Here is a 16,119-nt window from a genome sequence, read left to right on the forward strand (position 1 = left end):
GTTTATTGGGCATATATTGTCTATTCAGTTTGACCTTCACTTTCACCAATTTGTCTTGATTTACTACATTTTCAACATTTCAACTCACAGTCTGTTGGTTTATGAAACCAAAACTGTATTTATATCCTCCAAGAAATTGTGCCTCTAAAATTAGCTCACCAAAGTCTCATCAATGTTAGCATGGCTGCCATATTGGTTTCAAGGATGCTAACAACAGAAGCCATATTTATCATGGCACATTGTGTCACATGCAATTATGCTTGTGTCATTAGGAAATGTTTATGTTGTTTTGTTTGATCAGAATTTTTGCAGTAGGTTTTTGCATATTCTTCTTCACCTAATTATTATGACCAATACGATTTCATACTTGAAATATTCCACAACACATGCTTGTTGTAAGAGGCGACTAACGGGATTGGGTGGTCAGGCTCACTGACTTGGTTGATGCATGTCATTGTGTCTCAGTTGCGTGGATCGATGCTCATGATGTCAATCACTGGATTGTCTGGTCCAGACTTGATTATTTACAGACCACCGTCATAAAGCTGGAATATTGCAGACTGTGGCGTTAAACAAACAAACAGTCTTGTGGCTCAATTCTTTTCAGTCATTGATTGTATTTTATGGAATATATAACCTGCAACATAACATACGACCATATAAGTACATCTGGGGGCAGTCGAGGGCTGTACAGAGTTGCGTCCCTTGGGTATGCCAGAAACCTATGATTGTGGGTGTGAGTGCCGGATTGCCTCGATTATGTTTCTAGGTTTGTCAGCACCATACCCCTGCTTGTGGGTTTTTCCAAAGTGGTAAACATCTAAGACCTGCATCACTTCGGCATTAAACCACTCACTCACTATTTTCTTCTTCTTCAAAGATCAAAATGATGTATATCCAGTCTCTGCTAAATCTCTTGATTTGATAAACGTGTCTAAAAATCTATGATTTATGAGTATGAGAAATTCTTAATGTCCAATACTAACAACTAGCAGTATGGCAGATATATTGGTTTATTGATTGATTAACTGCATCCCAAACTCACAATTTAAAAAAATAATCAATTTTATTCTACTTGAGTCAAGGGTCAATTAATAGATGATAGTTTGATATCAGATGTTTTGGGCGTTCTAGGCCGCAACCCTGACTGCTTCCTTGATGACATTAAAATATTTAACAAAGGGATATGTATTTTGCATACAAATGAAATGTTTATGAAACTGTTAGGGAAATTTTTATGGTGACCAGAATCGGAACAATTTAAGCTATTTCCTCATTGAAACAACCAACAATGAAAGAAAAGTATAACATTATAAAAATTGTTTGAAAAAACTTTATTCATAACGACATGTTGTTTACGAACTTTTTGTGATTGATATTCTCAATGCATCATATTTATGATACAGAAACAAATGAGCTAATAATCTCTCTATGCATGTACACTAGTGTACTGCTTCACACCCGTGAACATCTGGGTTACAGTTGTTCTTCAGCTACCCATGCTTGTGGTAAAAGGTGACTAACAGGATCGGGTGGTCAAGCTCGCTGACTTGGTTGATGCATGTCATCGTATCCCAATTGTGTGGATCGATGCTCATGATATCAATCACCGGATTGTCTGCTCAAGACTTGATTATTTACAGACTGCCAGAATATAGCTGGAATATTGCTGAGGGCGTTAAACAAACAAACAAATAAACACTATACCCCAGAGCACTGGTAGGGTTGTATCAGACTGAGGATCATAATCACTTTTATAGTGCAGGATCTGCTGACTCAGATCTTTCACCCTGGTTATGAACCTCACAGGGATTCATCTGGGATTCCAAACTAAGTGCCCTTTAAATTAAGAAAAATACAAAATGTACCAGATTAGGATGTTCTTATTTTCATATATTCAGAGGTATTTTAATGTTGCATTCAATGCGATAATGTCAAACTGTTTTCAGTGAAATACACGTCACTTCTTCAAAGCCATACCTGGTGGCCTGGTGGCCTGGTGGTTGGGTGGCCTGGTGGTTGGATGGCCTGGTGGTTGGGTGGCCTGGTGGTTGGGTGGCCTGGTGGTTGGATGGCCTGGTGGTTGGGTGGCCTGGTGGTTGGATGGCCTGGTGGTTGGATGGCCTGGTTGTTGGGTGACCTGGTTGTTGGGTGACCTGGTGGTTGGGTGGCCTGGTGGTTGGGTGGCCTGGTGGTTGGATGGCCTGGTGGTTGGGTGGCCTGGTGGTTGGATGGCCTGGTGGTTGGATGGCCTGGTGGTTGGGTGGCCTGGTGGTTGGATGGCCTGGTGGTTGGGTGGCCTGGTGGTTGGGTGACCTGGTGGTTGGGTGACCTGGTGGTTGGGTGGCCTGGTGGTTGGATGGCCTGGTGGTTGGGTGGCCTGGTGGTTGGGTGGCCTGGTGGTTGGGTGACCTGGTGGTTGGGTGGCCTGGTGGTTGGATGGCCTGGTGGTTGGGTGGCCTGGTGGTTGGGTGGCCTGGTGGTTGGGTGGCCTGGTGGTTGGATGGCCTGGTGGTTGGATGGCCTGGTGGTTGGGTGGCCTGGTGGTTGGATGGCCTGGTGGTTGGGTGGCCTGGTGGTTGGGTGACCTGGTGGTTGGGTGGCCTGGTGGTTGGATGGCCTGGTGGTTGGGTGGCCTGGTGGTTGGATTGCCTGGTGGTTGGGTGGCCTGGTGGTTGGATGGCCTGGTGGTTGGATGGCCTGGTGGTTGGGTGGCCTGGTGGTTGGATGGCCTGGTGGTTGGATGGCCTGGTGGCCTGGTGACCTGGTGGTTGGGTGGCCTGGTGGTTGGATGGCCTGGTGGTTGGGTGGCCTGGTGGTTGGGTGACCTGGTGGTTGGATGGCCTGGTGGTTGGATGGCCTGGTGGTTGGGTGGCCTGGTGGTTGGGTGACCTGGTGGTTGGATGGCCTGGTGGTTGGATGGCCTGGTGGTTGGGTGGCCTGGTGGTTGGATGGCCTGGTGGTTGGGTGGCCTGGTGGTTGGGTGGCCTGGTGGTTGGGTGGCCTGGTGGTTGGATGGCCTGGTGGTTGGATGGCCTGGTGGTTGGATGGCCTGGTGGTTGGGTGGCCTGGTGGTTGGGTGGCCTGGTGGTTGGGTGACCTGGTGGTTGGATGGCCTGGTGGTTGGGTGACCTGGTGGTTGGATGGCCTGGTGGTTGGGTGGCCTGGTGGTTGGGTGGCCTGGTGGTTGGGTGACCTGGTGGTTGGGTGACCTGGTGGTTGGGTGGCCTGGTGGTTGGGTGGCCTGGTGGTTGGGTGACCTGGTGGTTGGGTGGCCTGGTGGTTGGGTGACCTGGTGGTTGGGTGGCCTGGTGGTTGGGTGGCCTGGTGGTTGGGTGACCTGGTGGTTGGATGGCCTGGTGGTTGGATGGCCTGGTGGTTGGATGGCCTGGTGGTTGGATGGCCTGGTGGTTGGATGGCCTGGTGGTTGGGTGGCCTGGTGGCCTGGTGGTTGGGTGGCCTGGTGGTTGGGTGACCTGGTGGTTGGGTGGCCTGGTGGTTGGGTGACCTGGTGGTTGGGTGGCCTGGTGGTTGGGTGGCCTGGTGGTTGGGTGGCCTGGTGGTTGGATGGCCTGGTGGTTGGGTGGCCTGGTGGTTGGATGGCCTGGTGGTTGGGTGGCCTGGTGGTTGGGTGGCCTGGTGGTTGGATGGCCTGGTGGCCTGGTGGTTGGTGACCTGGTGGTTGGGTGGCCTGGTGGTTGGGTGGCCTGGTGGTTGGATGGCCTGGTGGCCTGGTGGTTGGGTGGCCTGGTGGTTGGGTGACCTGGTGGTTGGGTGGCCTGGTGGTTGGGTGACCTGGTGGCCTGGTGGTTGGGTGGCCTGGTGGTTGGGTGACCTGGTGGTTGGGTGGCCTGGTGGTTGGGTGACCTGGTGGTTGGGTGGCCTGGTGGTTGGATGGCCTGGTGGTTGGATGGCCTGGTGGTTGGATGGCCTGGTGGTTGGATGGCCTGGTGGTTGGGTGACCTGGTGGTTGGATGGCCTGGTGGTTGGGTGACCTGGTGGTTGGGTGGCCTGGTGGTTGGGTGACCTGGTGGTTGGGTGGCCTGGTGGTTGGGTGACCTGGTGGTTGGGTGGCCTGGTGGTTGGGTGACCTGGTGGTTGGGTGGCCTGGTGGTTGGATGGCCTGGTGGTTGGATGGCCTGGTGGTTGGATGGCCTGGTGGTTGGATGGCCTGGTGGTTGGGTGACCTGGTGGTTGGATGGCCTGGTGGTTGGGTGACCTGGTGGTTGGGTGGCCTGGTGGTTGGGTGGCCTGGTGGTTGGGTGACCTGGTGGTTGGGTGGCCTGGTGGTTGGGTGACCTGGTGGTTGGATGGCCTGGTGGTTGGATGGCCTGGTGGTTGGATGGCCTGGTGGTTGGGTGACCTGGTGGTTGGGTGGCCTGGTGGTTGGATGGCCTGGTGGTTGGGTGGCCTGGTGGTTGGGTGGCCTGGTGGTTGGGTGGCCTGGTGGTTGGGTGACCTGGTGGTTGGGTGGCCTGTTGGGTGGCCTGGTGGTTGGGTGGCCTGGTGGTTGGGTGGCCTGGTGGTTAGGTGACCTGGTGGTTGGATTGCCTGGTGGTTGGGTGGCCTGGTGATTGGGTGGCCTGGTGGTTGGATGGCCTGGTGGTTGGGTGACCTGGTGGTTGGATGGCCTGGTGGTTGGGTGGCCTGGTGGTTGGGTGGCCTGGTGGTTGGGTGGCCTGGTGGTTGGGTGACCTGGTGGTTGGGTGGCCTGTTGGGTGGCCTGGTGGTTGGGTGGCCTGGTGGTTGGGTGGCCTGGTGGTTGGGTGACCTGGTGGTTGGGTGGCCTGGTGGTTGGGTGGCCTGGTGGTTGGGTGACCTGGTGGTTGGGTGGTCTGGTGGTTGGGTGACCTGGTGGTTAAAGTGTTTGCTCGCCATCTCAAAGGTCCAGGTTCGATTCCCGACATGGAAACAATGTATGAAGCCCATTTCTGGTGTCCCCCGCTATGATATTGCTGGAATATTGCTAAAAGCGGCATAAAAGCACACTCTCACTCACTCACTTACTCACTCACTCATTATAGTTGAAATAATGTTCAGAAAACCAAAATTAGAATTCACAAAATCACTTCACAAGACTCCCATCATGTTTATGGTCAAGTCTGAGTTTTGGTAATGAAAGAGACGTGTTTTTAATTTGCTGTAGCACTCAAAATAGGATTTGTGAGGAGACAAGAGACATAAATGTTGATAAATATACTCCATAATGATCTTTCACAAATATACGTGTCATGAGTCCTGAAAGAGCCTATCTTGATCCCACAAACTTTCTTACCTTTGAAAAACCATTAATACATGATACAAATAATGAGAATTTTCAATCTGGAAAATGTCACAGACACATATCATTTATATACAACTCTTAAAAATGTCATTTAGAAAGGATTAGGTGTTTTTTTAGAGATTATATTGCCATATGGATCATCTGACAAATTGGCTGACATGATGATAATGATATCTTCGTTTGATCTACATTTGGAAATACATTATTGTTTTCCCATTTTTGATTCTGGAATGGTACCATTTCACTTTGGAGTAACTGTTATAAACCTCTTTTAGTTACCTGGTTTTAAAATTGAGAATTACATAAATAGGATATATTTGATACGTGAACCTAAAAATATGAAACGCGATGCTCGGCCATACAAAGTGCCCCCTGGTGGCTGATTGATTGATATGTCGCCTTCAGTTACATCTCATCTCAACAACATTATCACGGAAAATAGTTTAGCCTGACACATGGCATTCCCTGCACGTCAGTTTCTTGCCTATCTTGTCAGAATAATTGACATATGTCCTTAGAATGAACAATGTCTTCTCGCAGAGGAGATATGTTTTATGTGTTTTTTTGTTATGGAAGTTGAAATAGTATTTTATTTTGTTACTTTCTTTTTTAATTGTTCTCATAAACAAAAGAGGGTTTTCACGAAAATGTTGTAAGGTGATATTCAATATATCTTCACTCCCTTTGCTTCAGTCTATTGGGTGTTTTTGAATATTTAATACAGTGAGTGGACCTTATTTGTATAAACATGTTGTTTCAGGGGACTTCTAGTGTGCATGTGTTGTCTCAGGGGTCATCGGATGCAGGAGGGGAGGTGAAATGCGGTTTAACGTCGCGTCCAAGATTATTGCACTTATATAGCGACGTGCATGCACGTGTGTGTGTGTGTGGCTGCTTGTACTATTTCGGACTGATGCTGATTTATAGTGCTAGCTCACTGAGATACCATGCCGCACGTTAACATGAATACCCAACTCAGACACATTATACTGACTCCGAGCCGACCAGTCCTTGTTTTAGCCCTTTAATGCTGAGCGCCAGACTTTGGTATGACGCAGCCGGGGATCGAACCCCGGACCTTCCGCTCTCCGGGCGGACGCTCTACCACAAGTTCACAGAGGCAGTCTCCTGATGCAAGAGCTAAAATAATGATATAGGTCAAAGTGACAAGCAAGATAGAGATTTGTTTGCAGTATTTGATGCAGTAGAGTTCATGTATGTCATGTCTGCATTCAATCAATGCCCACTGGAAATGGGAAATGTTTATTGTTGTGAAAAACTTTGAATATTAGTATGAAAAAGGAGCCCACATGTTCAAATGGTTGACAACAGGCCTATTTCTTTCTTGCACTTGCAAGTGGGTTACTTGAGGCATCTTCAAGAACATGAGAAAAATTAGAAAGAATGATAAAGAAAGATTTTTGCATCTTTGTGAGCAAGTCCGTGCTCCATCATGACATTTGTACTGTTTGTATCTGCCTCTCCTTGGTACATCTGCTTGAGTCTCAGACTTCATCATGTTCAGAAATCAGGAGAATGTTTCTAGAAATCCTCTAAAATCGTCCTTTTCGACTCATTTTTACTTTTTTGTTTTGTTGTAAGTCCCAAACATGCAATTGATGAAATAACAAAGTTTAATTTTCAGTCGTTATGAGCATATCTAATAATTTTTGTTATAACTGTTAAGGTTTTGCTCAAAAGACCCATGAAGATCCGGGGTAGAATAGGTTTTCAGCAACCCATGCTTGCCGTAAAAGGCGCCTATGCTTGTTGTAAGAGGCGACTAACAGGATCGGGTGGTCAGGCTCGCTGACTTGGTTGATGCATGTCATCGATCCCAATTGCGTGGATCGATGTTCATGATGTAAATCACTGAATTATTTATCACCCGATTATTTACAGATATTGCTATATTTCATATAGCTGGAATATTGCTGAGTGCGGCGTAAAAAAAACACCAAAACCAAAAAATCTCATGATTTCTCACATCATATATATCCCATCAGCCAAAAAAGGGCCTTTATCATACTTTGTCCATTATTTCCCTTGGGTATACATTTGTTTTAGTTATCAATACAAGAGGTACATCCTGTATGCAACTGCATCAGTCCACTCCTTGTTTGTATCCGGTATTCAAGTTGACCTGTAGGTGTGTCTGGTACATACTGATCATTGACAACATACGAGGCACAATATGGCCATTATTTTTGTATTCGATGGATAAGGGAATTTGGTTTTTAAAATGACATCCTCTATCTATTAAGTTTTTCAAACTATACAAGGGGACACAATGTCTTATTTATGGAAGACTAAGGAAGGTAATTTAGGCAAAATATTTTGACAATGACACATAACGGAACTGATGCAGAAAATGAGTTATTGCTCATTCATGTTTCTAAATCACTGAGAAAGCACAAAATATTTTTTGTATGCTCTGTCAGCGAAACAAATGAGTGTAAATTTCATTTTTTAAATATTTTTGTTGAAATAGGGTGGCTGATTTGTGATCCAACAATTATAAAAAAATTACCTAATATGTACCAGTGTCGCCATTGATAGATATTGCCTGTCCAGATAGCAAAGGTCATAAGTTTTTTCCCCAGTTTCCATGACATCTAAATGTTAAAGGGCCACGATCACAGTGTTTTTTTATTTCTAATAGATTTTCTGTTAGTTTAGTATAAAGGTTGCTATTGATTGATGGTAGTAGAAGACATTTTTATTTCTTTTTTTTAGTGCTAGCCATTTTCTTCTTGTGAAAGATAAACGTCAAGATATTTCTTATTTATATGTCGGTTTTCTAAGAATTTGAGAACCATACAAGCCGTCACTGAGTGGGTGTAATCAGTGAGTCGGAAGAATTTGTTCACTTGAGATTGTTTAGGTGATTAAGGAAACCATGTGTTTTTGAAAAATAGTGTTTTCGGTAAATATGGTCACATTGTAATTATATAAACTGACTAATATTTATATTGTTTGATTCACGTTTACTAAGTAAAATTGTCCTATTCACAAGATGATATGAACATTGTCATAATATTTTCCAAATGTCCGGTGTTTCTTACTGCAATGAGATGAGATATGATATGATATGATATGATATGATATGATATGATATGATATGATATGATATGATATGAGTGAGTATGGTTTTACGCCACTTTTAGCAATATTCCAGCAATATTCCAGCAGAAAATGGGCTTCACACATTGTACTTCGGCATGGTGAGCCAATGCTTTAACCACTAGGCTACCCCTACCCCCATGTCATGACATGACATGACATGACATGACATGACATGACATGACATGATAAATGATAGGTTTGATATGAAACAATTTCTATATGTGATATAATAATACACTACAATTTATGATATACTATATATCACATCATATAATCTATATGATAAACATTGTTTATATTTATGGCTATGGCATCAAAGACTCCATTACAGTCCTCTTGAACACAGTGAGTTTGTACATTTTTAGACAATCATATGCCAAAGCTCCTTACAGGTGTCTGGAGGTGAGGAGCTATTACAGTCAGTGAAGGAAGAGTGTGATCAAGAGTATGCAGATGCTGTGGGAGCATTTGGTGAGTCTGAAGACAACACTATTTCTGGCTTAGTTTACGAGAAAATACACATTGTCATCTAAATCTCTGCATATAAAACAATGCCTTAGAGAGCAGGAAATACATTTTAAATGGTAAATCATCATGTCTAGTGATGTTTTATATCAAATTTCATACTTTTATTGACCAAGTTTGTTATACCTATTTATTCACCTGAATTCGCTGAAATGATATGACGTGTTTTTTTGAAAGCGCACATTAATACCAGAGACCATATTATAGATATTGGTCTCTATAGATAGATAATAGATAATACACGATAAATCTTTTTTTTCCACTATGAATTATAAACAACTTCTATTCTAATCTTTTTTTAAACTTTGAAACATGCAACGTAGATCGTGTTAGGCAGGCAGAGCATGTCTACTGTTTTGTTGGTCATCTACCATCTATGACTCGACCTTAGTTAAACCGCTGTTCATCTATAACGCTCATCAATTATTTGGACGTCGAAGGTAGCATTATAGCGAGGGATCACTGTACTGATGTTCCAAGTGCGAGTGATCAAACCAAAGACTACAATGTAATATTACTCATCCAGCAAGAACATCTGTGTTTTATGTTCATGTGTGTGCCAACCAGTTATGTACAGACATCGCATCTTAAAATAATTTTAAAAAAAAAATACAAATGCAGAATTGTTTTTTAAATCTTCTGGTCAAGAGTGTTAACTACTTTCGAGAATATCAAGAGTGTAACCAATAACGAGATACTCACAGGGGATTCTGTATAAGAAACTGGCTCCAAGCAACTTAAGCTGTCTATCTGATCTACGTGCTGACTGTTGGACAAAAAATGTGATTATGTGATGAACAAGTGATGTAAGTGTGATGGTGAGATGTGTGTCGTTGCAGTGTCCACAGTCAAGAGTTCATCAGACATGCATGCAGAAAAGCTGTATAAGAACCTCGACGCTACCAACCCTGTGTTTGTGAAGATCCTTGTCACAAGGGCAGAGGTATATGAAAACCTCTTACCATCATGTCATGTGTTTATTGCAGAAATACTGAAAGGCCAAATCTGTATGCATATAAGATATACAGAAGTAACTTCTTTACTTCTAATCTTTTAGTCCCGAGATGGCTGAAATATTGCCGATGTGACTATAAACCTTAACTCACTCACACACTTCTAATCCTAACATCATTGCATTACATATATAAGCTGTTAGGACATACATTGTGGACATTAATACATTGATATTTAAATACATTAGTTCCTTATACTTAAAGATATTTGGAGATTGGTACATTAATGGGGCTAGATAGGTACGGCATAGACATAAGGTGGATAATGAGGACATGGTGGTATGTTTCTTCTTTAAACTGTAATTACTCATAGTCAACATTCAGAGTTGCATCCCTTGGGCACGCCAGAAACCTATGATTGTGGGTTCGAATCCTGGTTTGCCCCGATTATGTTTCTAGGTTTGTCAGCACCATACCCGTGCTTGTGGGTTTCACCAAAGTGGTAAACATCTGAGACCTGCATCACTTCGGGCTTTCCTCCCACATTAAGCTGGCACGCTGTGATATAACTGGAATAATGTTAAAAGCGGCGTTAAACCCAACTCACTCCCTCACTCATTGTCAACATTCCTGCGAAAGTTTGTATTTCTTCCTGTTTCAATATACACTTCACGCGATGAACATCTAAATCTGGAAAATGCAATTCTACATTTATTCAAGAGTGGTTTCAAAAGATGTTCTTGTGTTCTAAATTCTGTTTTAAACAGAGTTTAGAACAGAAGAATATCATTTATCGTCATTGGTAACAGAGTTTTTAATCCTCCTATCAAATGTTATTCATATCAGAAGCACATGACAACACTTTATTCCTGATTTTAGAATTTGTTTGAATTTCTTTATGCACACATTCTTCAAACCAAAATAAATGTCAACACACCATTTGAAAAATTTAAATAAAAATTTCAACCCATACAAATGCAAACAAAAACATGTTTAAAAAAAGCATATTTTCAATCAAACACAATATGTAATTCTGGTAAATGAATCAGTCAAGTCATACCTCAAAAGTATGCAAAGTTGCTCTTAGCGACATTAAAGACTCATTCCTTCACCATTAATTCAGTACCATGTAGAAACACTTCTGAAGTGTGTTGTATGTGTGTCAGATTGACATGCCCAGTGTGAAGAAGGCGTACAAGAAGAAGTATGACGCAGAACTGACAGAGGACATTGAGGACCGATGTTTGCATCCCACAGCCAAGCTGCTGAAGGAACTGGCATCCAAAACACCTTCAAAGAAGGTAGGCTGATGAAATGCAACATTGAAGTGCACTTGGGCTGAAAGTTAGGTCAAGGTCAAAGTCACTTAGATTTGACCTAGAATAGGTCTGTGACCAGAGGTTCATGAATAACAATATTGAAGTGCATTTTACCTGAAAGTGAAGGTCAAGGTCAAGATCATGATCATTATACATTTGTTCTTGTTAGAGACACTAATTTTATATCACTACCTCTAGACATACGTTATATTTGGTTACTTATTTGAATATTAAATGGATGGTTCCTCAGGTCAGAAATATTTGTTGGTGAACAGAAGGGAAGAATTGTACTCGGTTTGTTTTGGTATAACTCGTCCAAATTTTCATCGATTAACTTGGAAGTGCTCGCCCAAAGACTCCTGTTGCTATACCACTTGCGCATGTTCTTTTTTGTAAATCTCGTGCTGTTCATGCTCTGTATGTGACAGGACCACTACATTCAACAGCGTAAGATTTTTAGTGGACATTTATTTGTTTCTGGGACGAAGACGTCCTTAGAACTTCAGTCAGGACATTGCTTTTGAATGAACTTCCATTATCGGGAAGTTAAAACCACTTTGCAACAGAAGCAGAGCGTTGTAGCTTATTTTGTCTGGAGAAGGGCAAGTAAATGACTTGATTTGGCTGTTATGTCGCTTTAAACAGTATTTTAGTTATATCATGGCGTGTTAGTTCTACATAGGAGGACAACTAGAAGAGGATGTGAACACGTTGGTTGGACCCATGTCCAGGGCTGCAGTGCACACTCACCATCACAATCAAATTGGGGTTGAAACCCACCATTATAGCATCTTGTAATGCCTACAGAATGTAACTCTGTGCAGCTAATTGTGTCACCTTAATGACTTGAGTTCCGTGGAGATCCGAGTTGGTCTTCAGCAAGCCATACTTATCATAGGAGGCAACTAACGGGATCGGGTGGTCAGACTTGCTGACTTGGTTGATGCATGTCATCGAATGCCAATTGCATAGATCGATGTCCATGATGTCAGTTACTGGATTGTCTGTTCCAGACTTGATTATTTGCAGACAGCTGTCATATACCTTGACAAACAAGATGAATAGACCACCTGTGTGAGAGCACATTGAGTAATCATTGTTTTTTGTTCTTAGTCTAAAGGAAACAAAAAATATGCTGGCATGGCTCTTGCTCCCCCTCCGAAAGGCAAGCCTCTGAAACGACCTGAAAACAAAAGCAAGGATGATGACTCTTCTCAAAACCCACTCAACTCAAAACGGGGAGGAGAAGGAGCTAAAAAGAAGGATGACAAGAAGGATGAGAAGGCACCAAAGACGACTGGCACCATCACTCCGGCCAAGAACTTTGATGCCGTAAAGGAGGTGGAGAAACTCCACAAGGCCATGGATGGGTTCGGGACAGATGAACAGGTCATCATTGATGTCATTTCCAACAAGAGTAATGAACAGAGGCAGTTGCTCAAGAAGAAGTACAAGGAGAAGTATAAGAAGGTACAGCATGAGTGAGTGAGTGAGTGAGTGCATGAGTAAAAGAGAGGGGCGTAATCTTACTCAAAACAGAATAAGTACAAGAAGTACAAAGGGTGAGTGAGTGAGTGAATGGATGGATGGATGGATCTATCTTATACAAAATTCTGTTTTATCCTGGTATTTCAGTTAAATGTGGGAGAAAATATTGTAGGTCATAGAATTTTACTATTTTGCTGAAACTTACAATCCTATCCATGGTGACAACCCTAGAATGATAAACAGGAACATTGTGGGATTTGATCACAGGATTTAGGATTAAGTTACCTGGCAGAAATTCTGCTGTTACCTATAAGGTGCAGCTGATATGGGAGCTCTGCTGCTGTGTAGATTGTGCGTTAATGGGGTCTCCAACTGTTTGTAACAATATTTCAGTTCTATCATGTCATTTAAATGTAGGTTTAAACCTAAGCTGATTGTATGTGCATCTCTATTGTTGCAGGATCTGATGAAAGATCTAGAATCGGAGCTCCGGGGGGACTTTGAGGAGCTCGTCCTTGCCTTGATGATGGAGCCGACTGAGTATGATGCTCACTGTCTTCACGAAGCAGTCAAGGGGCCAGGCACATCCGAGGCAACACTGATAGGCATCCTCTGTACCAGGTCCGGCAAGGTGGGTAGCACTGTCAGCATCCTCTGTACCAGGTCGGGCAAGGTGGGTAGCACTGTCGGCATCCTCTGTACCAGGTCGGGCAAGGTGGGTAGCACTATCGGCATCCTCTGTACCAGGTCAGGCAAGGTGGGTAGCACTGTCAGCATCCTCTGTACCAGGTTGGGCAAGGTTGGTAGCACTGATCGGCATCCTCTGTACCAGGTCGGGCAAGGTGGGTAGCATTGTCGGCATCCTCTGTACCAGGTCGGGCAAGGTGGGTAGCACTGTCAGCATCCTCTGTACCAGGTCGGGCAAGGTGGGTAGCACTGTCAGCATCCTCTGTACCAGGTCAGGCAAGGTGGGTAGCATTGATCGGCATCCTCTGCACCAGGTCGGGCAAGGTGGGTAGCACTGTTGGCATCCTCTGTACCAGGTCGGGCAAGGTGGGTTGCATTGTCGGCATCCTCTGTACCAGGTCGGGCAAGGTGGGTAGCACTGTCAGCATCCTCTGTACCAGGTTGGGCAGGGTGGGTAGCACTGTCAGCATCCTCTGTACCAGGTCGGGCAAGGTGGGTAGCACTGTCGGCATCCTCTGTACCAGGTCGGGCAAGGTGGGTAGCACTGTTGGCATCCTCTGTACCAGGTCGGGCAAGGTGGGTAGCACTGTCGGCATGGTGAATTGTCAACTTGCCTGAGTCTTCCATGTTGTTTTTGTACTGCTTTGCAAAGTTTGTATAAAGTTTTGTGTAAATTTTGAATATTGAATATTGAAATATGATGTAGAACTGAGTATCATCAAAACATGAGTAAGTCATATGTCAGTCATATGTGAGTTGTGTTATGAGTCACATGTCAGCCATATGTGAGTTGTGTTATATGTCATGTGTGTGTTGTATGTGTGTCATGTGTGTCGTGTTATAAGTCATATGTCAACCATATGTGTGTTGTGTTATAATCCATGTGTCATCCATATGTGAGTTGTGTTATAAGTCATGTGTGTGTTGTGTATGTGTCATGTGTGTTGTTAAAAGTCATATGTCAGCCATATGTGATTTGTGTTATAAGTCATGTGTCTGTCATATGTGAGTTGTGTTATAAGTCATGTGTGTGTTGTGTGTGTGTGTCATATGTGTGTTGTGTTATCATCCATGTGTCATCCATATGTGAGTTGTGTTATAAGTCATGAGTGTGTTGTGTGTGTCATATGTGTGTTGTGTTATAAGTCATATGTCAGCAATATGTGTGTTGTGTTATAATCTATGTGTCAGCCATATGTGAATTGTGTTATAAGTCATGTGTGTGTGTCATATAGGAGTTGTGTTTTATGTCATGTGTGTGTTGTGTGTGTCATATGTGTGTCGTGTATGTAAGTCATATGTCAGCCATATGTGAGCTGTGTTATAAGTCATGTGTGTGTCATATGTGAGTTGTGTTAAATGTCATGTGTGTGTTGTGTGTGTCATATGTGTGTTGTGTGATAAGTCATATGTCAGCCATATGTGAGTTGTGTTATAAGTCATGTGTGTGTCATATGTGATTTGTGTTATATGTCATGTGTGTGCTGTGTGTGTGTCATGTGATTTGTGTTATATGTCATGTGTGTGTTGTGTGTGTGTCATGTGTGTTGTGTTATAAGTCATATGTGTGTCATATGTGATTTGTGTTATATGTCATGTGTGTGTTGTGTGTGTGTCATATGTGATTTGTGTTATATGTTATGTGTGTGTTGTGTGTGTGTCATATGTGTGTTGTGTTATAAGTCATATGTCAGCGATATGTGAGTTGTGTTATAAGTCATGTGTGTCATATGTGATTTGTGTTATGTCATGTGTGTGTTTTGTGTGTCATATGTGTGTTGAGTGATAAGTCATATGTCAGCCATATGTGAGTTGTGTTATAAGTCATATGTGTGTCATATGTGATTTGTGTTATATGTCATGTGTGTGTTGTGTGTGTGTCATATGTGATTTGTGTTATATGTCATGTGTGTGTTGTGTGTGTGTCATATGTGTGTTGTGTTATAAGTCATATTTCAGTGATATGTGAGTTGTGTTATAAGTCATGTGTGTCATATGTGATTTGTGTTATGTCATGTGTGTGTTGTGTGTGTCATATGTGTGTTGTGTGATAAGTCATATGTCAGCCATATGTGAGTTGTGTTATAAGTCATGTGTGTCATATGTGATTTGTGTTATGTCATGTGTGTGTTGTGTGTGTCATATGTGAGTTGTGTGATAAGTCATATGTCAGCCATATGTGAGTTGTGTTATAAGTCATGTGTGTGTCATATGTGATTTGTGTTATATATCATGTGTGTGTTGTGTGTGTGTCATATGTGTGTTGTGTTATAAGTCATATGTCAGCGATATGTGAGTTGTGTTATAAGTAATGTTAAGACTATGTGGTCATCAGGCATTCCTGGCTCAGTACTATTTCTAGAACAACTCCACCCATGTGGGTCGTGTGTCACTCATGTGTCACTCATGTGTCACTCATGTGTCACTCATGTGTCACTCATGTGTCATCCAGGCACCAGGCAGGTGTTATCCATGTGCCATCCATCATGTCCATCATGTCCACCATAGTTACTAGTAATATGCATTCACCTGGGCCACCCTCCTGTCATATACTCAAGATTGCAGACAGTGCAATAAACAACACTCTCTCTTCATCTTCTCCTTCAGGACATCAAGGCAATCACGGAGCATTACAGACGAGGTGAGAATAGCAGAACATGTTTCTCTTTTTAGACTCATTATATGGACATTTATTTCTGTTTCTATTTCTTGACATCTAATCAAGTTGCTTGATATG

At 43.2% G+C, this 16,119-nt stretch overlaps 1 protein-coding gene across 3 annotated transcripts in view; it reads left to right on the forward strand.

Annotated features, from left to right (window-relative positions):
* The window catches only part of LOC124141953, a 150,657-nt gene that overhangs the window by 60,692 nt on the left and 73,846 nt on the right, over positions 1–16,119 (forward strand). For all 3 annotated transcript variants that reach the window (XM_046510148.2, XM_046510149.2, XM_046510150.2), the window contains 6 exons: positions 8,803–8,881; positions 9,775–9,878; positions 11,055–11,189; positions 12,321–12,677; positions 13,156–13,326; positions 15,990–16,023. In XM_046510148.2, the coding sequence (XP_046366104.2) occupies positions 8,803–8,881; positions 9,775–9,878; positions 11,055–11,189; positions 12,321–12,677; positions 13,156–13,326; positions 15,990–16,023 (880 nt within the window). The remainder of the gene's footprint in view (positions 1–8,802; positions 8,882–9,774; positions 9,879–11,054; positions 11,190–12,320; positions 12,678–13,155; positions 13,327–15,989; positions 16,024–16,119) is intronic.

Source organism: Haliotis rufescens, unplaced genomic scaffold, assembly GCF_023055435.1.
Source record: "Haliotis rufescens isolate VD_foot unplaced genomic scaffold, xgHalRufe1.0.p SCAF_3, whole genome shotgun sequence".
Classification (NCBI taxonomy): domain Eukaryota; kingdom Metazoa; phylum Mollusca; class Gastropoda; order Lepetellida; family Haliotidae; genus Haliotis; species Haliotis rufescens.